The sequence below is a fragment of the Symphalangus syndactylus genome, chromosome 18, assembly GCF_028878055.3.
Source record: "Symphalangus syndactylus isolate Jambi chromosome 18, NHGRI_mSymSyn1-v2.1_pri, whole genome shotgun sequence".
Taxonomy (NCBI): domain Eukaryota; kingdom Metazoa; phylum Chordata; class Mammalia; order Primates; family Hylobatidae; genus Symphalangus; species Symphalangus syndactylus.
In genome coordinates, this window is record NC_072440.2 from 29,255,213 (window position 1) to 29,277,759 (window position 22,547).

Genomic DNA, 22,547 nt, shown 5'->3' on the forward strand with positions numbered 1-22,547 from the left:
TCTAAAACTTGGGTCTAGACTGGTCGATCCAGTCTTGGTGTGAAACCTCTGGTTCTCCTTAGGCCTTTGGGAGCTCCTGGCCTGTGTTACCCTGCTGGATTCTGAGGCCAGTATGGCTGAAACCAGTCTTCCAGAAGCACCTGAAAGACACATCCTTGGTTCTGAAGATTTAGAACAGGGCTGTAGTTGCTGTATTCCAAAATGGCACAAAATCAGGAATCCCATGTGATGAATCACAGCTGCTTTGAACCATACACTGAGCCATTTACAAGCCTTAAGGCCACACTGGACTGAGATATATACCTTTGGGCAGAGGAGAAGAGTACAGGGAAGGTAAAGCATCAGTTGTGCTCCCTCATCTTCCCAGTACAAAGCCAAACAGGGAAATATAAAGGCTGTAAATGCAAGTAGAATGGTTGTGACATATATCCAATGCCCAGCCTTCTCAACCTACCTGCAGTGGCGGTCTTGGCCGACTTGGATGCAGAGGCATTGGCAGCATTCTTGGTCTCCTTGTCTTTCTCTTCCCCACGTGCAGCTTTGACCTCAGGAGTGGTGGTGGGTTTTGCTGCCTTTTCCACAGATTCCTTCTTCTTAGGAGAAGCCACCCTGGACACCTTATCCGAGGATTCTTTCAAGCCCGCTGGTTTTGGTGAAGCTGCCAAGGGCTTAGACTTCCCATCACTCTTTTTGACAGGTGAAGATGACTTGGTCTTTGTACCTGGCTTTTTGGTTTTGGTCTTCTCTTTCAGATCTTTCTTTAGAGCTTTGCCCAGGTTCTGCTCAATGGCCAAGGCCTCTGGGTCCACCATGGACACATCAGGGTGGCGTGGTGAAGGGCTGCGGTCTTGCATGGGAGCTGGAGGTGGGTCCATGTGTTTGTACGTGACAGTTTTGTCTGTGGGGATGGTTTCCGACTCGTCTTCAGAGTCGATATTGGCATCGGCCGTGATGGAGGGGCACTCTTCAGTCTCCGGGGGAACATCAGAGTCGGTCTGGGATGGGGCTGACTCGCTGACTGAGGTGGGAGGGGTTTCATCACACTGTCGGCCCTGTTGCTTTCCTCCTGGAGGCGGTGGGGCTCCCCCTGATTGAGTGAGGGGCTTTTCAGATTCTTCAGTGGGTTCTTCACTGGCAAACCACTCAAGAGGATTGGGATTAATGAAGGAGGGTGAAAGCTCTGTCTTGGGGTGTTTGTATTCACAGGAGGACACGAGGCATAAATCGACTTCCTGGCGGGCTTCTGAGGGGGACTTCTTTTCCGCAGTGTAGCATAGGTCTGAAGTCTGGTAGGAATATGTGGACGCCTGAGGGGTTCTAGTGATTTTCTCTGCAGTCTCGTAACAGTATGTGGAAGTATCAGGGGTTGGTGTCGTCTTTGTAGATGTCTCATAGGAGTAACCTTCAGACTCAGGGAAACTGGTAATTTTCTCAGTGGTCTCATAAGAGTAGCTGGGGTCCCCAAGTGTGTGGCCACCATCCTCAGAGTCATCATAGCCATTGCTGATGTCATCCAGAAGCCTTCTAGACCTCTCAGTCTTTTCATAGCTGTAACCACTCACTTCGGGGGGACTGGTGGTCTTTTCACTTACGTCATATGAGTACCCACCCTCTTCAGGGGTCCGTGTGGTCTTCTCAATAATTTCATAGGAATAGTCACCATCTTCAGGGGTCTTGGTAGTTTTCCCAATGGTCTCATAGGAGTAGCCACTGTCACTTGGGGATTTTGTGGTTCTCTCTATCTTCTCATAGTAATAGCTGCCCACATCTGAGGTCCGGGAGGTCTTCTCATAAGACTCATAGTCATAATCTTCTTCATCTGGGGACCTGGTTGTTTCCTCAGGCTTTTGATAGGCATAGCTAAAGTCACCAGGTGTCTTCCCTCCACTGTCCTTCTCCAGGCCAGGTGTGGCCAAATCTCTATTCAAGGCTAGATGGTGTTGCATCGTATCGAATAACACTGAGGCACGGAAGCCATAGGGCTCTGCGGATGCTGCATCTATTGGTGGAGAAGAGGAAGTGTGGCAAGCTGCTGTTTTCTCTTTGACTGCAGAGGTAGAATCTGAAAAAGTAGGTGAATATAAAGGAGAGGACTCTCGTGGGGTGAGTGGAGAGATATCGGATTTTGGAGAGAGCTTCTCTCCTTCCAGACTTTGCACTTTTTCAGAGGTGAGTGAGGCATATAAGGACATATCTCTGGGAGGGGCAACATCGGATAGAGTATCTTCTTGGAGAGGAGAAGCGATCTGAGAAGGGGTATGAGCAGAAGAGGTGGATGGGGAGGCCTCTACCTGAGATACTGAGATGAGCTCAGAAAGATCATTATCTTGGGTGTAGGACGGCTCCTCCACAGGTGGTATCTTATGTGATAAACTGGAGTCCTGCATGTCAGAAGGACTGTAGTCCACTTCAGTTGGCCCATTTTCAGTGATGTGAAGCACACCTGCACCCACTGTAGGGTGATCTGGAGACTGTCGACTGAAGTCCATAGCAAGGGATTGCTCAGGAGATTCTTGGCCAAATTCAATAGACATTGAGGACTGTTCAGATCTGTGATCTTGAATGGGTGTCCTGGACTTTGCAGTCTTAGGGGAGAAGTCTGGTGGAGAAATTGACATCGGTCTTGGGCATTCTTCTTTAGATGGAGACATTTCTGTTTCCTGGAATGTGGTAGGTGTTTGCACAACAGACACTGAAAGGGAGTCATCTACTTCTGTGGAATGTGGGGAGCCAACCTCAGCATGCAGAGAAGGAGACACATCATCTGTTGTTGGCTCTGGAAATGAGCTTGTAGCCACTGAGGCTGTGGACACTGAGGCCACACCCTCCATATGAGAGTATGTGTCTTCTGCTACGCCCTCATCAACAGGAGTAGCTGACTTGTCTGAGACAGTACCTTCAGAAATGGACATCTTAGTGTCTTCTTTAAAAGATCCAAACTGACTGATATCTATTTGTGTGGGAGAAACATCTCCTAATTTCCTTTCATCCAGAGCCAGTGCTGGTTGAGAACTCATGGCTTCAACATCATCAGTTTTCTTTTCTTGGCCAAAGTCTTCTTTTATTGGTACGAAGTCTGTGCTTTTCCCTTCCTGTTTGTCTTCGTAAAGACTAGTAGAAGTCATTTCAGAAACTGGACTTACTTGGTCTGGAGAGCCTTGTTTTCCACTCTTTTCTTCAAAGGGGCTTTTGGCACCTCTGCCAGAAGCCTTGTCATCAGCACTTAGGAAACTTTCATAGGCAGACTCGGATCCAATGAGGGGCGGGCTGCGTAAAGGAGACAAAACTTTTTCAATAGGAGACTCTGAGTCAGGCACGGGCTCATCCATGGGGCTTACTGAAGCTCTTTCATTCTCATCTTTGGCATCACTGAATTCAAAACTCACTGGAACTGCTGGTGGTTTTTCGATGACTTCTGTAGGGAGGTGACTGGATTTCTCATCGGTGGGAGATTGGTAGTAAGGTGTGTGACCAGCACTGCCAGTCACGGACTGAGATGGTGACACCACTTCCAGAGTCTTGTCCTCAGGACTAGCACAATGTTCTTCAACGACTTCTTGGGTCACCTCAGGAGATACCGGGGCTACTTCTGCCTCTGCAGAGACTTTAATCTCATTGGGCGTCAGAGAGAAGTTCACACTACGTTCACCCAGGGGGGTCTTTTCTAAGGGTGATGGTGGAGATGGACTCGGGGACGGGCTCTTCGACGGGCTGACCTTTTCACCTGAAACAGCTGAGATGGTATCTTTGATGTCCAACATGGTGCTGGCTTTCACTTCAGAGCAGTAAGCATCACGTAGAGCAGATCTGCTGAATTTGTCTTCCTCCATGGAAGAGGGTGGTGATATGGTAGAGGCTGAAGCATTGTAATCCTTTCCATCAGTGGCGTCTGTTTTTGATCCTTCAGAAAATCCGTTCAGCGGTGTAACATCAGCAGGTTTAGAGTATTCCTGAGAATACAATGAAGACTCATATTTGGTGATATTTACAAATTCCTGAGAAGGGGACTCTGTCTCTTCATTGTTGGTCTCATCGCTCATCACGTCTCGAGGGGTAGACATCTCATCCATGGGGGTGGGCTCACTGGATATCTCAATAGTAGACTGAGTGTAGCCAGAGGTGGCAGTGAATTCCTCAGGCTGGTCTTCTCGATTCTCCTCATCAGAAGCGGTGGCCTCGCTCTCTGAGCCTCCAGGTAAAGTCTCATCATGAATTGAAGATGCTGGTTCTCGGCCAGGAGACTGGGCTCCTGGTTGCTTGGTTGGTGTGGTGAGGAATCCATACTGCTCCTCGGCACCACCAGCCTCTGCAGCCTTGTCGACCACAGCCATCACATAGTCTTCGGCTTCCATTTTCTCCGGCTCATATTCCTCCTCTCTGGCATCTTCAGCTTTGTCCTCCTCATCAGCCTCCTCCTCAGATTGTTCAGCCTCTCCTTTCTCAATGGCCTCATCCATGTCTTCTTCAGCTCGGTCGTCCCCACTGGCCACAGACTCCCTCTTCTCCCTGATGTATGCATCAGCCTCTGCCTTGGCACTTTCCTCATCCTCAGCGGGGCTGTGCTTGGAGGCACTCACACATACGTGTTCCTCCCCATCCTCTTCAGGCTCCTCAGCCTCCTCAGTTTCTGCCTTCTCTTCATAGTCTCCAGTCTCTGAAGATTCTTCAAAACCGGCTCCTTCATCTTCAAATTTTTCAATGTCGTCTACTCCCTGCTTCTCGACGGGCTCCAGCTCCTCAGGTGTCTGTTCACATTCGCCCTCCCCTTCAGTAGTGGTGATTCCCTCATCAGGGGACTCAGCAGGACCTTTGGTGACTTCTGTCTCCTTCTGGATGACGTAGGCTTCGACTGGCTCAGTTTCCTTCAGTTTCTCTTCATCTTCGATTAGCTCCAGCTGAGGCTTGATGTCCTTTGTTACATCGACCTCTTCAGCCTTTAACTCTTCAAAGTCCTTGGTTAGATCCTCAGGAGATGACATAAGGGACCTCTCAGCTTCGAGTTCTTTGGCAGGGCCAGTGGCCGCTAATCCCGCCACCATGGCTGCTGTGGTGGCTCCAGTGCCGACAGCTGCAGCGACAGCCTCTGTGGCCTTGCCTTCCTTCTTAATGACTTTTATTTTCCCCTTCTCCTTTGGCTTTCCAGCGGCAACAGAATCTTTCTTCACAGACTCTTCCTTCTTGGGTACTTTTGGTTTTAAAGCAGCTGGTTTTTTTGCTTCAGACAGAGGAGTAGATGATTTCTTTGCGTCTTTAGGGAGCTTCTTAATTTCTTTTTTGGGTTCCTTTTCTTCCTTTTTCACTTCCTTCTTCTCTTCCTTCTTAACTTCCTTCTTGACTTCCTTCAGTGGTGTTTCTTTCTTAACCTCTTTCTTGGGTTCTTTTTTCTCTTCTTTCTTGATCTCTTTTTTGACTTCTTTTTTCACTTCTTCCTTTTTTGGTTTTTCCTCCTTCTTGATAGGTGTTTTGTCCTCCTTTTTAGCCACTTCTTTCTTTGGCTTTTCCTTCTCCTCTTTCTTGTCTTCAGGTTTTACCTTTGTTTCCTTTTTCACCGTCTTCTCCTTGGCGGCTTTGGGTTTGACATCTGTGGCTTGCTTCTCAGCCACCTCGGCTTTCACTGGAGATGGCTCTTCTTTGCTGGGAACTTCCTTTTCAGTCACTGAAGGTTTGGTCTCTGTTTTTACTGGTTTATCTTTTTTCACCGTTACCTTTTCTTTGCTTTCAACTTTGGGTGGCTTTTCCACGTGATTCACTTTTGTGACCTCAGGGGTTTCTTCTTTCGACTCCTTGCGCACGGATTTGCTAGGAAGTGGTTTTGCGGCTGGCTTCAGACTTTCTCGGCTATCAGCCCTCTGTTTCAGTTTTGTTTGTTTCACCACAGGAGTGGGCACCTGGCCAGTGAGATCCTTTTGGGTGGCCAGTGGCTGCTTCAGAAAGTCTAGATGTTTGAGCTTTTCCAGCCCTTCCAGGATGTTGTATTGGGTGCTGTTCCCAGGAAACAGGACTCGGATGATTTTCTCCGCAGGGTTTGCTGGATGCCACACAATCAAAGATGAGACTGAAGTTAAGTAGGAAATTGGGAGATCTACTTCTTGACCATTAGGCAGAATGAGTTCAGCCTTGTCTTTGTTGGTGCCAGTCCACTGCTGCATAAAATACTGCATTTCCTTGCTGCTCTTGACTGGATTAAGCACATACATCTCAAGTTTACCTACTCCCATTTTTTGGAAAAGAATGACAGGATCAATAGTATTGCCTACACTTCTAAACAGAGATTCTGGTTTCATGGACAATTTGTTTAGGTACTGGAGAGTGAAGCAGGCTTCTTCTATGCTTCTCTTCATCTTGATGTTTGGCTCTGGATTTTTGAGATTTTCAGGTACATTGAGAAATACAACTCCTAAGTCAGGGGAGATGAGGTTTTTCATCCAGTCACTATTTGTGGTGGAGCCCTGGGACTGTTCTTCCTCGAGCTCTGCAATTTTCCGCTGTAACATGCTGTTTATTCCGGGCAAATTGTCATCCCCAATGTGGGTGAGCAGGATGGAGTCCACTCGGTCTAAGTGTCGGATGAGCTTCCAGAAGCAGGATTTTCTCTCTGATCCGCCATTGATGAGCATATTGAAACCATTCACTGCAAACAAGGCAGAATCGCCCCTCCCTCCTGGAAAAATGTAACAGCAGGGCTTGGAGAGCTTCAGAAATCCACCCGATGTGGGAGGTTCCAGGATGTCAAAGGGAGATGGGACTTCCACTGATTCTGAGAGATACTCGGTAAACTCAGAAAGTCCTTCCATTTCTGGCAAGATAGAAGCTGAATTGAGTTTAATATTGATGAAGTCTTGGAGATTGTGTCTGTCAAGATTGGAGTTCTTCCAGTCCCCTTCTTCAGGACAGAACAGGGTTAAGCTGGCTTTGTTGGCAGGATGGGTGGTGCTTAGTAACTCCCCGATCTGGGTGAGAAAGAAAGAAAAAAGAAAGAAAAAGAAAGAAAGAAAGGAAAGAAAGAAGAGAGAGAGAGAGAGAGAGAGAGAAAGAAAAAGAAAGAAAGAAAAAAGAAAGAAAGAAAGAAGAGAGAGAAAGAAAAAGAAAGAAAGAAAGAAAAAGAAAGAAAGAAAGAAAGAAAGAAAGAAAGAAAGAAAGAGAAAAGGTGTAAGTGATTATCATTACTGATCCATCATCTCCAGCTATAACTATGTGTTATAGGATCACAGGATGCACATAGGACCAGTTTCAGACATGCACTCATGTAGCGATGTTAGTTGCTTAAATGCTGAAATACTTCCCTACTGGAAGGTGAACAGCCTTTGTCCAGAGCCCTGCTACTACTGGCTTCTACCTCAACCAGTATCCACTCACCCCGGCACCTCCCTGACAACCCCTCCACCATCTATTCCTGCCCAGCAGGGGAATGCCAGAACTCTGCTCCAGTTCTAAGACCAGTGACCACCTGGGCAATTGGGGATTGTGCTGCAGTGGTTATGAAACACTTTGAATATTACCCCTAGAGTAAAGGCAAAGATGCCCTTTAAAAAAAAACATTAAACTATCACAAGAGAAAGCTGTCTGGGTCATTTCACCACTAATAAAAAATGTTTTCTTTTATTCCACTAGACTTGGCCAAAAAAAGGCCTGATTGATACCTTAAAGGAATTCAGGTTAACAGGGCACTTGTTGTGGCCTCCTTTCAGAATCTGGCATGTAAAAAAGAAAAAACCTTGGTGGGTTTTTCCCCATAGGAGACAAGAAGTTATGGATTGCCTAATACTACAAAAAATTACTGGTTTCTGGCATCAGTGCACACTGATTGAAACATGAGTGGGTCACCCAGCAGATTCTCTGCAGATATAAATGCTTTTTTATTAAAGCCATGACATTAAAGTGGTTGGGTAATTATAAAAGCCAGTGGCCAAATTCCCCATTTGCTCATGTTTAACTCCACAGTGAGCCACTCTGTTCTCTTACTGCTCCCATTCTTTTCAGGGCAAGTTGGGTGTGAGCAGCTAAGATCAAATGTGGCTGAAACATTTTTCAACACATTGTTTAGTACTTCCCAAGGATGTAAACACAGAAAAGCAAATCAGGACCAAGACAGAAATTGTGGTTTAATAAAAACACTACTTTCTCTCTCACTCCATATTATGGCCATATATTTCATGGTCTTAGCCTAGCAAATTAGTGATGGAGAATCATGCCATCAACTCCAATATTCCTTCCATCTCAGTAAAGCTCACAAATCAGCTCAGAGTTTCGACTAAAAAGGGCTCTATATTCTGGATGACAAATGATCAAGGGGTAAAGCCAAGGTTTCATTTGGTCCAGGCATCCCTGAGCCAGCAGATCTGAAATCTTACCTTCTAGTATTAGATTAGTTTCCTCTATCTCCTGACTATCAGCATTCTGAGGCTACTATTATGAATGTGTGTAAGAATAATTTATAGAATCTGAATTTTCCTATATTCGACTGCAATATTGCAGTAAAATAGTCATTTTTGTTTTGTTAGCATATTAGTCCTAAGCATAACATTTTATGTAAAGGGTCGCAAAATAATAAAACTTTGTTGTTTTTCTGTGACTTTACAATTTTCTATAAAAAGGATAAGAATCAATTCCTGTTTTTGGGAGCTAAGAAAAGTGAAAAAGCAAATGGTAACCATCTTTGGGTGGAGGAGACAGGCATCTTTTCTCAAATGATTTGCTGGCCAAAGCAAACATAGGGCATCAAATATGGTTTTTTGTACAATAATTAGCAGGGACTCTCATCACAATCACTATAGCACAATTAAAAGTCTCTAGATCCCAATTTTCACACAAAGCACACGCAAACTATTCATGTTTTATAATATATTTTAGGGGGCAAATCTAGGATAACTGCTGAATCTTTAATAGTGAAACTTGAAAATCAAGTTTAGTTCATTTTAATTTCTGAAATTCCACCCTAGCTGAGAGGTGTGGCAGCCAAGGGTATAATCCAGCTGTGAGTAGGGGGCATTCAATCACTAGCTCTTTTTATGTAAAGTATGTAATTACCAGGTTGAAGCAGAAGGTAGAAAGACTTAAGGAATATCATCCTACTTTCCGTCTTTTCACCTCTATCTAGAGAATTTCTATGAAATGCAGGAAATGACCCCAAAACAAAACAAGATTGCACAGAATTCTGAGAAGTCAGAGGTCATGAAAGATAGCCAAGAGACACTGGTGAATGAACAACCGTGATGTACAAGGCAAAGCAGAAATGAAAGCCAGCATTGCTTTGACAGGTTTCTTTCCAAAGAAGAAAAATCTGGTCCCTCCAAAGAAACAGCTGCACATTCTGAATGATGAGACAAGAATGCAGAGACAGGGCTGGACAGAGCCCTCAGCCATAAAACAGACAGATGGAACTAGGCAGAGGGAGGAGGAGGAAGAACAACTCCTACATCCTCGGAACTACACAACAGAATGAAGCCCGTGTTTTCCCCCACAGCCTCTTTCCAGACCTGTGGGCCAACAAGCACAGTAGAGAGTGCCTCAAGGGCAAAGACAGGGTCTTAAGAGTGGCCAGCCCACGGCAGCACCCAACCAAGCTTGTTCAATGAATAGATGAGAACCATAAGGAGGATCCAACAATGTTAGCAGTGGCAAGGAAGCTTGTGACTAGTTCTTAGACTTGGAAACTGAGGCTTCTTCTGAACAAATTGGGAAATCATCATCATGGTAAATGGTAACTATTATAACCCACTACTCTAAACATTTCTGATAGCAGGAAATATATCTTCTGTATCTTTGTATCTTAGTTATCTTTGTTTCCTCATTACATAATCAGGCTCAGTAGATGTTTGTTGATCTGTGTGCCAAACTTAGCCAGTTCAACACATGTTATCTTCCTGGAGTGGGTACTTCAGATGTAACCACACTGAGTGCTACCCTGGTTCTTACAAAGTTGGATGACAGATGCAACCGGGAGGAATATGCTTTGGGACAAAGATAATCTTTTTTTGTTAATTCCTTTTTCTGATTAAATGCAGGCATACTGGAAGAGGAAGGAGGATATAAGAAATAAATGGTTTTACTGCAGATGATATTAATGAAACAAGATTTGAATTTCTAAACCATGGCCTACTAACTACATTTCCTTTTTGATTAGGTTACTTGCTTGGCTGATGAGGAAATACAGTAGACAATGTATCTCTGGGCTTTAGCCAGACATTTAATAGGATCCCTGAACAGTGTGATAGCGGAATTAGGTAGATTTCCAGCCAGCCATATAGACAGTGCTGCTTAATGTCAACCTGGAGGGAAGTCTATGATGGGCTGCCTCAAGTCTCATTTTCTGGCCTGTATTCACTTAGATAAAAATGGTGAAGGCATGCATATCATATCTGTGGATGGTATGAAAATGGGAGACATAGCAAAATGTGGAAATGGCAGAATTAAGGTATTTATAAAAGCCCTTGACATTGGGATGATGGTGGCTAAGTCAACTCTAACAGGATGGCATTCTAAAGGGATAAATGTAAGGTTCAATAAACCAGCAGGGTAAACTACACGATTGGGAAATGTGGCTTAACAATAATATCCATGGAGAAGACTCAGGGATTTTAGCTGACTCAAATGGATTTATCATGAAGCCAAAGAAGCTTAAACTTCAAGGTACCTCATTGGCATGGCCCTGTACTTAATTGCATATTAATAATTGTTTCATTTTTCTTAAGAAAGAGCCCTTAAATTATATAAATTGTAGAGCCCCTCAAAGCCTGCATCTCTTCCCCATTGACATTTAATGGTGTATGGTGATGGTCAAAAGTCACTTTTAGACATCTTTAATAGAAGATTGTATTGAAAACTATAGACATTATCGACTCTCACAATCCTAACCTGGTCAAATGACTCCTGAATAGGGTGTCCAGTTTGAGTCATGACATTTTAGAGAAATTAGACCAACAAGCAAAAATCTGAAACAAGTCTCCCTTACTGGCTCCTTCCTCAAGTCTCTCTTACTGGCTCCTTCCTCTTGGCCTTATGACCTCTCAACACTGGACCTGGGCCCTTTCTCTTCTTAAAATATTTCTTACTCTAGGTCACATCATGTATCTTCTGGGCTTTAAATACCTCTAATATGCTAATGGATTCCAAATTAATATCTCCAGCCCAACTCTGAGTTCCCTGAGCTCTGTTCTCATAAATCCAACTGTCTGATTTCAAGGCACTAAAACATGACCAGGACTAAACTCGTGAATTCCCCCCATACCCATCCCATCTCTTCTTCTTTTTATTTTATTTTTTTAATGTTTTAAGTATAGCTTTTTTTGTTTTGTTTCGTTTTTTTAAGAGACAGAATCTTGCTCTGTTGCCCACGCTGGAGTGCAGTGCAGATTATAACTGAGTGCAACCTAGAACTCCTGGCCTCACGTGATCCTCCCACTTTGGCCTCCCAAAGTACTGGGATTACAGGCATGGGCCATAGCACCTGGCCTTCACCTCCCTTTCTTGACAGAGGAACAAGTTTGAAGGACAGTGAGCAGGGTTATGAAGAACTGTGGGTAAAACCGAAGATGATTAATCTGAAAGGGAAAAAATCGGCAGTGTTGGTGAAGGGTATCTAAAACACTGTAGGTGGGAAAGGGATCACATCACTTCCTTGAAGATAGATACAATGAGACAAATAAGGAAAAACTTTCCAACACAGAGACTGAAAAATGCCCCCAGGAGATGATGATTTCACCATCCCTGGATTTCAGAGAGGAGTGGGGTTAGCCAGACAATTGTACCATCTGTTAGTTCTGGTTTTGTTAATTGATCTACAGTGATTAAGACTCCAAAACCCTGAAGCTCAAAGTGTACTGATAGTTCTATCTTTTCAGTCCATTTATTTTTAGCTGTTCTTATATTTTTTAAAAAGTTTCATTTTTGTTCATCCCAAATTGTGGTTTTGGTTTCCCTGGAGTTAACTAGTATGTTTCAAGGACTAGATAAAAGGAACAGAGCTGGACAACAAGTGGTCTTCAAGGTCTGTTTGTTATTCAACTTTTTCCAAGGCAACAATGGGCAATCCTAGCTCCAAAAGGCTGATAACCACTGGTCCAGTCCAGTGATTTTCAATTCATTTTAGCTGTGGCATCCTTTCTCTGTGGGTGGCAGAAGAGAATATGACATGGTCTCTGACCATAATGATACCTGCCTGAGTATAATCAAAATATGTGTCCTCCAGAACCTACCCCAATAAGTATAAACCCTGGGGAATCTGCCCGTCCATGGAACTCGAGTTCTTCAGTTAGGGCAATTTTTTTTTCTGTAATTAGTGGCAAAATCTGACACGTGCACAGTCCATGGTGCTAAAATTTTGCTTCCATAATCTAGTAGAAATGATTAAGCAGCAATATTCATAACAACCTTATTTAAAGAAGGGGAAGGAGGGATATTATTTGAGATGCAAATATGCCAAATCGTGTTACTTCCTTACTGAAAATCTTGGCAATGACACTTTTCTTTACATAATTCCTTTGTCTGGTTTTTCGGCAAAAAAGACAGACAAACCAAGGACTTGGGTAGAAACCAACCACTAGAAAATAACTACAGAACTGCACAGGAATGTGGAAAGTGCCCATGTGCATGCAAATGAGCTACAAGCAGGCCACTTAACTGCTCACCATGTCATTGGGCCACTTCCAGCCTTCTGCAGCTTTCTCTCTTCCTTGAGGCAAGATGCTAATAATGTGTGTGACCCCAGAGCTACTAGACAAATGCCCACCTGCCTCCGGGTACAACATGCACATGGGGACCTAATCTTGCAAAACATTCTGACATTATAGTGATCAAACAACAACTTCAGGACAGTAGGCAGAGTGAGAATTGTAGCCCTAGCTTTGGAATTTCAATGCAATCGAACAGTGGCTTACTAGGCCTTTACTATGTGCAGGTGCAATGGATACTGAGATGAATGAGGCAAGATGCGTGAACTCTAGCGGCCTTGGAAGAAGACACAGCCAAAGCTTGCATTTTGAAGTGGTAAAGATGAACCAACTGTGAGTGAGCTCTGAAGCCTCTGAGAAAGGAGCTGCCTGCCTGGGGGATCCCATCCTGGTGTGTGTTTCAAGATGCAGATGACGCCACACCTTCTGAGAGCTGGGGCTTCAAAAATGTTCCTTTTCACAGTTTTGCATTCTCCCCACCCCAGTGGCTGGAGAGTGAACATTATTATGCCATCTGATCAGTGTTTTTAAAGAAGCCTCCAGGCCGGGCGCGGTGGCTCAAGCCTGTAATCCCAGCACTTTGGGAGGCCGAGGTGGGCGGATCACGAGGTCAGCAGATCGAGACCATCCTGGCTAACACGGTGAAACCCTCTCTACTAAAAATACAAAAAAAAAAAAAAATTAGCCGGGCGTGTTGGCGGGCACCTGTAGTCCCAGCTACTCGGGAGGCTGAGGCAGGAGAATGGCGTGAACCCGGGAGGCGGAGCTTGCAGTGAGCCGAGATCGCGCCACTGCACTCCAGCCTGGGGGACAGAGCAAGATTCCGTCTCAAAAAAAAAAAAAAAAGAAGCCTCCAGGTGACCCAGATGAAGTTGGGCAGTGTGCTTACAGTTCTTGCCAGTGATGAAAAGTACAAACAGAGCTTTCTCTGAACCACAGGGCCAAGGAAAATTAAGTGCAGAAGGACACGTGGCTCTTCCAGTACACATGAGACAGACAAGCTACCATCTCAGGAAGACAGTTTTAAACAGATGTGGTAACTCTTCTTATCAGAACATCCCTCAGTCCCTCCATGTAGAAATCTGCTATCGGCCACAGGCAGGCCCCAACCTGCTACGGGGATGGGTCTGAATTGTTTCTGTAATTGCTATAAACATATAAGCTAGATAAACAAGGTGCATTACTTTGTAAAGTTTCCCAGCCAGGAAAAATTCCCAAGCAGAAATAAGCATATCAAAATCTTTGATCTCATTTTACAAAATACCACTAACTTCACACAGTTTTCAGCACTTCACATGTGTCATCTTTGAATAAGATACGCATTAGAAATATGAATGATCCAGCTTCAGTCCAACTACTTTAGCCATCTTTTTCTTGGGTCACAGACGTGCCCCATTTTCCTACGTGGCTCCTTTTGTAAAGCCCTCCCTCTTTTGTAGGCTGTTCAAACAGCCCAAGTTTAAACACTGGGGCCAGGCATTAAAGTAAGAAAAATCTGAAATAATTAGGCCTGGAAAACGAGGTGCCAAAAGCGCAAGATATTTTTGGAGTATTATTTATTTCAGAAAACAGGAAACGCAGGTTTTCTTTTGGGCTCTGACATTTCAAGTTTCTCCACCATTTTTACCATCTGTAAAGTGTTGACTGTTCCAACCCCTCCCATCCGTATCTCAGGCATATTAAGAATGATTCCAAATAATTGTAAATGAGTGCTCTAAATTCTTTTGGCAATGAGCCATAGAAATAAAGTATTTTGGATCATGCAGTTTTGCTTATTTCAGGAGAGCTGTGAGGTTCCCTCCCTTCTTCTTCTGTCTCCCCCAGTGCTCTCAAAGAGGAACCAAAGGCAACCAAGCCACTAGAAGCACAGATATTCTCGGACATGAACCTACCTCTTGATCGGTGAAAATCTCTATGAAGTTCTGGAAGGAGAAAGAGCCGGACTGGAGAATGAGCTCTCCGGTATTTTCAAAGCACTGCCCAGTCAGCACCAGCAGCTTGTGTCGGGCAGCATCAGTGATCATTAAGCGCACCTGAAATAAAGCACAGACCGTAGGCCCTGAGCCATAGGCAGTGCTGCCATCCCACCTTCAGGACAGGGCTAGCCTTCGGAGCCATGGGAGTTTATTACCAGCAAAAAGCATTCATTCCCCAAAGGTCTAATTTCTCCTGGAGGCCAGAAGAGCACGGGAGGGTTGAATGGATCCCTGGCTGTAGGATCATCCACAAAGCCAGTAAGTATAGTTATCAGTTTCCCATGAATGCCATTTTCAAAGTTTCTCTACAACCAAGACAGTAGCAATAGTTGACTTTCTCCCCCTAGTTTCCTACTTTTTCAAAGCAGTCTTCACAGCTGGTAATCATTTGTTCCACAGCTGTTAGAAATGTCTGCTAGCAGCACGTGGTCTGCGAAACCAGGGAAGACGGAACTATCTCACAGGCTGAATCACCATGTACAGTCCAGGTTCCCCAGTGGCCTCCTCAGGAAGCACGGGGTTCCAAACTAGGGTCCCAAACCAACCCCTCCCATACGGCATCTCTTCCCTTCCAAGGCGTGCAGCAAGCACACACACAGCTCCAAGTGCAGTCTCCAATGGCATCAGTAAGGTGCTTGACATTGAATGTAAAGAAAAGGCTGCCCCTAAATAGCAATCTTTGAGATAATTGCACATGGTTTGCGCTAAGGAACTCTCTGTGAACTTTTCAGTGGCAGGAAGCCAGCTGTCCTTCAGCAAACACCACTCTAAGCACCAAGGTATCCATTCTGAGCCCAGTTCATGAATGTTCAGCACATCCTACTTGCCAGGCATCATGTTAGGCACTGAGGGGAGGATACAAAAGTAAACAGACCTTGACCCCTTACCCAAGAACCCCACAGTCTAATCATGCAAAACACACATGTACCTAAGTAATTATTTCAGCCCCATCTGCTCCACAGGCAAGCCTGGATTCCTTTTATAACATTCGGTATTTTTCCTTTCTCACAACTCTTCCGGGCAGTTTGCCTGGACATATATTAGTTTTCCAGCTTTTTTTTTTTCCTTTGGAGACAGGGTCTCACTCTGTTGCTCAGGCTGGAGTGCAGTGTGCAGTGGCGCCATCTCGGCTCACTGCAACCTCTGCCTCCTGGGTTCAAACGATCCTCCCATCTCAGCCTCCTGAGTAGCTAGGACCACAGGCATGCAACACCATGCCTGGCTAATTTTTTTATTTTTGGTAGAGACAGGGTTTCACCATGTTGCCCAGGCTGTAATTCTCCAGCTTTTTTCAAGTTGTAATTACTTCCTGATTCTGTTAGTAACAGAGATTGCTATCCCATCACTTTCCTCAGCTTTGCACCTTCATGGATTGTCAGAGGTCCTGCTGATCTAAAGCAGGCAGAAGTAAGTCAGAACAGGTGACCTCACAACAGCCAAAAAGTGGAAGCAACTCAAGTGTCTATCAACTGAGGAATGGATACACAGATGTGAGCTATCCATACACTGGCACTGTTCAGCCCGGAAACGAATGCAGTACTGACACATGCTACGACATGGATGAACCTTGAAACTGTTAGGCTAAATAAGCCAGACACGCAAGGCCACATAGTATATCATTGTATTTATATGAAATGTCCAGAATTGGCAAATCAGGACAGGCAGGTTTGCGGTTGTCAGCATTGGGGAAGAATGGAGAGTGACTGCTGATGAGCTCAGGGCTTTTGGGGCATGATGGACATATTCTGGAATTAGATAAAGGTGATGGTTGCAAAACTTTGTAAATACACTAAAAACCACCGAATTACATACTTTAAAGGGATGAATTTTATGGTCCTTGAATTATATCTCCATTTACAAAAACAGGATACAGTCACAGAGATGCTCAACGTGTGGGTAGAAGGGACACTGCAAGTAACGGAGGCTCCCAGGGACTTTGGCTACTTTCATGTCCAAGAAGCAACTCAAAAGCGCTCAACTGTAATAAAGCAAGTGGAAAGTGGAGTGATAGCAACTCCTCTGGCCTGGGTGACCAGGGACTTTTGGCTTCAACCAAGTTCTTATGTCACACTGGGCTCCGAAATACCCAGTTACTCTCCATAGCAACAGTTTCATATGGTGGTAATAATAACAATCACAGCTAATATTTACATTTCAGTCATTATGTGCCATGCTCTGTCCTAAGCACTTGGCACTTCTATGCACATTAAATATGAACGTTAAATGTAGAAACTACTATGACCCCCGTTTTACAGAGGTATAAACTGAGACAAACACAGTAAATAACTTGCTTGAGGCTCCCAGCTAGTAAGAGGCAGATGTGGGATTATGAACCCAGGTGACCTGGTGCCAGCCCATGCTCCTGACCACTATGCTAGCCTGCCTTTCCACAGCGATAGGAGTGTGCAGGAGAGCTCTGAATGGGGTTTGCATTGAGATGCCATTCTTCTCCAGGTTTTTCCTGTATGTCGCGGCCTGAGGGCTTACATCTATTTTCCCTAATACATCCCTATCAGACTCCATCCCAGCAGCACTCCCCACCACCCCCAGCATAAATACCCCAAATTCATACTCCCTTGCCTGGACAAAATCTTACAGTTCCAGCTATTATCTTCTTCTTTGTCCTTATTAGGAGGAGCGGTCTGGGTGGTACTGATGCAGGGAACCAGCCACTTAATGGGGGTTAAGAAAGACCTCTTAACCCAGAACTTCTCTCTGTTGTGTCCGTCTCCTGCCCCCGTTTGCCCGGCCCTTCTAATCCACTGGGTCCCTATCCAGTGTGTGGGGCCCGGCCCCAGATTCTACAGAGCTGAATGCTTACCTCGGTGCTGACTGCTTCATCAGAAGGGTTGATCAGGACCACTGTTTCTAAAACGTCACTTCGGTGATGAAGGATCTTTTGTCCTGCAGGCACAAAAACACACACAAAAGAGGAGACCTTTAGCTTTTCCAGATAAAAACTGCCCTGCCTGCTCCTGGGACAGCAGAGGAATTTCTGCCTCCGACGTGGTACACAGCACCGAAATTCTCTACATCATCTTGGGAAACACAATTGGTGCTATTAAAAAAGAGGGTGCAGCCACTAGCAGGTTCCTCCCCAAGCTGGGTTCGTGTGGTCGGGGGCTCCTCCCGCTCTCACACTCGCCAGTTTTCAGGGCCGGGCTAGGCAGCCTCCTTGCGGTAATGGCGGTTTTCATCTGAGACAAGGGTGGGTGCCAGGAAAACTCAACGGGGCTCTTGACATTTCCTTTCTCATGGTAATTGGGGATGTTTCTCCGTATCAGCCTTTCTTCTGGTGAGAACTGCACTGAGATTAATTAGGAGCCTTATTGTGAAATGAATGACATCCAGAAACCCCAGCTAACAATTAGCCTAACAACCAGAATGGCTGTCTGAGGCAGGCTTACAGTCTGTTGGAGTATTCGTTAATTAATTCACTTGCTCATAGGAAACTAGAGACACCATAAGCAAATGAAAAGTGGAGAACAACCCCCCCACAAAACAGGGTGGCCAAACTGCCCCCTAAAAATATGCACAGTGGACGGAGAACAACAAAGCAAGGCGTTGGGTGTGATGACCGCCTGTCTAAGGAGAGCTGAAACCCTGCAGGGCTGTGGCTCCACATCCCTGACTCCCCCCGCTCACAGGTCCTAGGGTCATTCGGTGGCTGAACCAGCCCTCCAGCCAAAGTGGACGGAGACCTGTGCATGACCTTCTATGAAGACTCCCCGTCCCTAGACAATGGATGAAATGATCAGGCGGATGTGTGGCCAGAGTTGGTGATACATGCTCGGGCAGCTGCTAAGGACAGGGAAGTGGGTGTTCTCTCCGAAATGTGGGAGGGAGACGCATGGTTGGGAGGATAGACACAAACATGTCTGCTGCTTGGAAGTACAATGACTCTCAGGCAGCAGGAGGAAATGGAAAAGAATCTGAGGGAGGCAGACACCAGAGGAGAGAAATACAAGAGGAGAGAATGACCAAAAGCAACCGTTTTCTAGAAAAACAGTTTGCCAGTTCTTCAAAAAGCTAAAATAGAATTACTATATGACCCAGCAATCCCACTTCCAGGTGGAATTTAAAGCAGGAACCCGAACAGATGCTTGTATGCCAATGTTAATTGTAGCATTATTCACAATGGCCAAATGGTAAGACAACCCAAATGTCCATCTATGGATGATTGGGTAAAATGTGGTATATCAGTACAATGGAAGATTATTCAAACATAAAAATGAATGAAGTTCTGATAATGCCAAAACATGGATGAACCTAGGAAACATTATGCTAAATGAAATAAGCCAGACACAAAAGGATAAATATAGTGATTCCAATTACATGAAATCTCTAGAATAGGCAACTTTATAGAATTAGAGAGTAGATTAGAAGGTTCCAGGGACTAAGGGAAGGGGAATGGGGAGTTATTGCTTAGTGGGTACAATTTCTGTTTGGAGTGATGAAAATGTTTCTAAAATAGAGGTGATGAAGGCCGGACGCAGTAGCTTATGCCTATAATCCCAGCATTTTGGGAGGCCGAGGCAGGAGGATTGCTTGAACCCAAGAGTTCAAAACTAGCCTGGGCAACAAAGTGAGACCCTGTGTCTCCCAAAAAAAAAAAAAAAAAATGGCCAGGTGCAGCGGCTCATGCCTGTAATCCCAGCACTTGGGGAGGCCAAGGCAAGCGGATCACAAGGTCAAGAGTTCGAGACCAGTCTGGCCAACATAGTGAAACCCCGTCTCTACTAAAAATACAAAAAATTAGCCAGGTGTGGTGATGTGCACCTGTAATCTCAGCTACTTGGGAGGCTGAGGCAAGAGGAGAATCGCGTGAACCCAGGAGGCAGAGGTTGCAGTGAGCTGAAATTGCGCTGTTGCACTCCAGCCCCAACAACGGTGCGAGACTCCATCTCAAAAAAAAAAAAAAAAATAGCTGGGTGTGGTGGCACCCATCTGTGGTCCCAGCTACATGGAAGGCTGAGGCAGAAGAATCAACTGAGCCCAGAAGGTCGAGGCTGCAGTGAGCCAAGAACATGCCATTGCACCCCAGCCTGGGTAACAGAGCAAGACTCTGTCTCAAAAAACTGATAAAATAAAAAAAGAGGGGATGGTTGTACAACCTTGTGAATGTAATTAATGACACCAAATTGTACATTTAAAAATAGTTAAAATGGCAAATTTTATATTTTATCATGACTTAAAAATTAATAATATACCAAAAAACATTCACTAGTACACTATAAATGGGTAAATTCTATGGTATGCAAACTAGATCTCAATAAAGCAATTAGAAAATAAAAAACATAAAGCAGCTCAGGATACACTGGTTCTTTTTCCTTTATATCAGGAAGGACCAGAAGTACTACAGAAACAGCAACATATTGAAATACTCACCACCAACCACCATCACTGTTACCAAGCCCATTCTCCCCCACCATCCTACTTTCCATAACAGCTAACATTTACCAACAAACCCCACATCAGAGACAGAAGCCTAAACAGAACAATGATGATGTCAGGCACTGGAAGACTTCACATACATGGCTTCGTTTAATCCTCAGAAGAGTTCTGTGACGTAGCTACTATGATTATCCCCCTTTACTGTCGAGAGCAGTGAGTCTACAGAAGAGAATTAACCTGCCCAAAGTCACACAACTAGTAAGTGGTCGAGCCAGGATTTGGACCTGGGTCACCTGGATCTAGAGTCCTTCTGCTTCACTGCCCTATGGGGTTGGTTACTGGAACTAAAATTTGTTAAAACAGACAAGGCACAGACACCAAATGCCAAAAGACAGTTAGGGAAAGGTCCAAAGAAATAAAATCAGAGATAAGCTTACAAAAGCAGGAAGGCAGAAAATATTAGGAGAAGAATATTGGCCAAAAAAAGGCAAAGGTGTCAGAATACCCCACATAAAAGAAGTTAAAATTAAGAGAAAATATGTGATGTCTTACTCCAAAAGCCTAAAAATAAACTCCAAAACAGAACAAAGTTCCACAGTTTGAGCAGACAAAGAACTGAGGCTTAAGAAGAATAAACCACAGAAAAGAAAGTTCATTTATTATGAATGCTAAATACTGTAATTTATTGGACATTGCTTTTTGGCTTTTTGGTTGTTTTTGGTTTTGACAACCATGTACATTTAAAGCTAAAGCAAAAGAAAATCAAATTAAATAAGCAAATGATAAAATGAAAATTGGCAAGACACATGAAACTATCCTCTTTCTAGGTCTTTCCATCAGTGGTCTTCTTGAAACAAAGATTTCAAGAGCTTCAAAGGCACTAGATTGAGGTGAAATTAAGCAAAAGCTTAAGACCAAGGAGAAGGAATAGTCATTTCTTTGGTCACAATGTTGTGGTAGGCACCCAGAGCATCAGCCAGCGCAGTGTCCAGGTATGACTGTCATCATGTCTGTATTCTGCAGGAATCCATATAAGTAGACTTCAGCAAGGTACATAAAGTGGCTCCCTCCGCAAGTGATGGTAATGAAATCAGAGCCTCTTTCTTTCTGAAGTGATCCTACACAACGCCCTCAGCCCTGCTAACCGCACCCTTCAGACACCCACGTCCAGGCAACAGCAGCCTGCACAGTCCACCTGCCTCCACAGCACGCTCTTCCCCAAACACACAGTGAACTCGCCTGCTGCCGAGGTGGCCCCTGGCAGGAGGCTTCTTACCATCCACCAGCAGTTCCTTTCCTCTTTGGCTTCATCACTTGCAAACAAAACAAATGCCACGTGACAGCTGCCATTTACCTCCACTCCTTCCAAGTCAATCTTCAGACCAGTTTGCCCAGGAATTCAACTAACGATGTTCTCTTTTGTCCATCTTTGGAAATATTGAGAGGAATGGCACAGACGTGCACCAAGATGCCATGGCTGCTCCTTCAACAAAAGCCTTTTTATAGGATCGGATTTGAATGAAGGAGGGGATTTAAAGGGAGAGAGAGAAGCTTCTAGCTCTTGTGACAGCCAGACTGTTGGCCAGATTCTTTCCCGGGACGATGTAACCTGGGGCCGGGCCGCCCAGCATCTGGCCAAGCCTGGCAGAGGGGCCCTGATGCGCCCCCACCCCTGGCATCCCCGTGGGTGCCAGCTTTCCTGCGGCAAGCGGGCGGGTTCTCAGCGCAGGCGGCTGGGATGCTCACGAAGTTGCATATTTGGGGAATGTTTCACACTGGGAAACGGGCCAGGCATTCTGAAGGGAGGCCACCACCCTGGCTTGTAAAGGTCTCATTCAGTTGCTTCAGAAAAGAAGTTCCCAGGAAAGAAAGGCGGCCGGGTTCCAGCCTCTCTCTCCACCATTGTAGTCAGCATTCTCCATTCGACACCTCACAGGGAAACCCTTAGGCAGCCCCATGAATAGTTAACTTTCCCCGGCATCGGTCTGAGGGCAGCAAAAGCGGGGGCTCGACCTGGAATGATTGTGTCATTGCTTCATAAGAAAAAGTCTTTGAGGGCTTCCCCACAAAACTCAGCATGATTGTGAAGCCTCGACCTGGGTGGGGGGGCGGGGCAGTGCAGAAGATTGTGTGTGACAAAAGGGGTCCGCGCCACCTCAGAATCAAAAGAGGACAGTCTGAGGACCCTCGAAGCAGCAGGGGCCTTGCGGACAATGAGACTTTTGTTTGTGCTCTCCCAAAGCTGGGTTTGGAACTCAAAAGGAAGCCTGCATTTTTTGGTTGTTGTTGGGATTTTATTCCTTTTTGAAAATGTGACAGATTAATTGAACCTATGTGTCTTATAAGGTTTGGCTTTTTTAGTAGCTTATGTTTTACTATATTCAGTTGATTCTGAAATGTCTTAAAGCAAAATGTTATTTTCTATGTAGGTAAATTTCTAGGATGCTTGCGGGATCTCTTCTCCACAGAGTTTAGGATTCATCTACACACACACACACACACACACACA

General features: G+C 44.9%; 1 protein-coding gene across 2 annotated transcripts in view; it reads right to left on the reverse strand.

The window, feature by feature from the left end:
- Positions 1-22,547, reverse strand: part of MAP1B (microtubule associated protein 1B) — a 98,997-nt gene that overhangs the window by 8,772 nt on the left and 67,678 nt on the right. The window contains exons 1-4 of one of the 2 annotated variants that reach the window (XM_055253803.2): positions 21,393-21,414; positions 17,466-17,548; positions 14,561-14,701; positions 455-6,950 (exon numbers count right to left, since the gene is read on the reverse strand). In XM_055253803.2, coding sequence (XP_055109778.1) covers positions 455-6,950; positions 14,561-14,692 — 6,628 coding nt within the window. In that variant the 5' untranslated portion in view covers positions 14,693-14,701; positions 17,466-17,548; positions 21,393-21,414. Of the gene's footprint in view, positions 1-454; positions 6,951-14,560; positions 14,702-17,465; positions 17,549-21,392; positions 21,415-22,547 lie in introns of those variants that run through there. The other variant, XM_055253802.2, reaches the window with a different exon arrangement.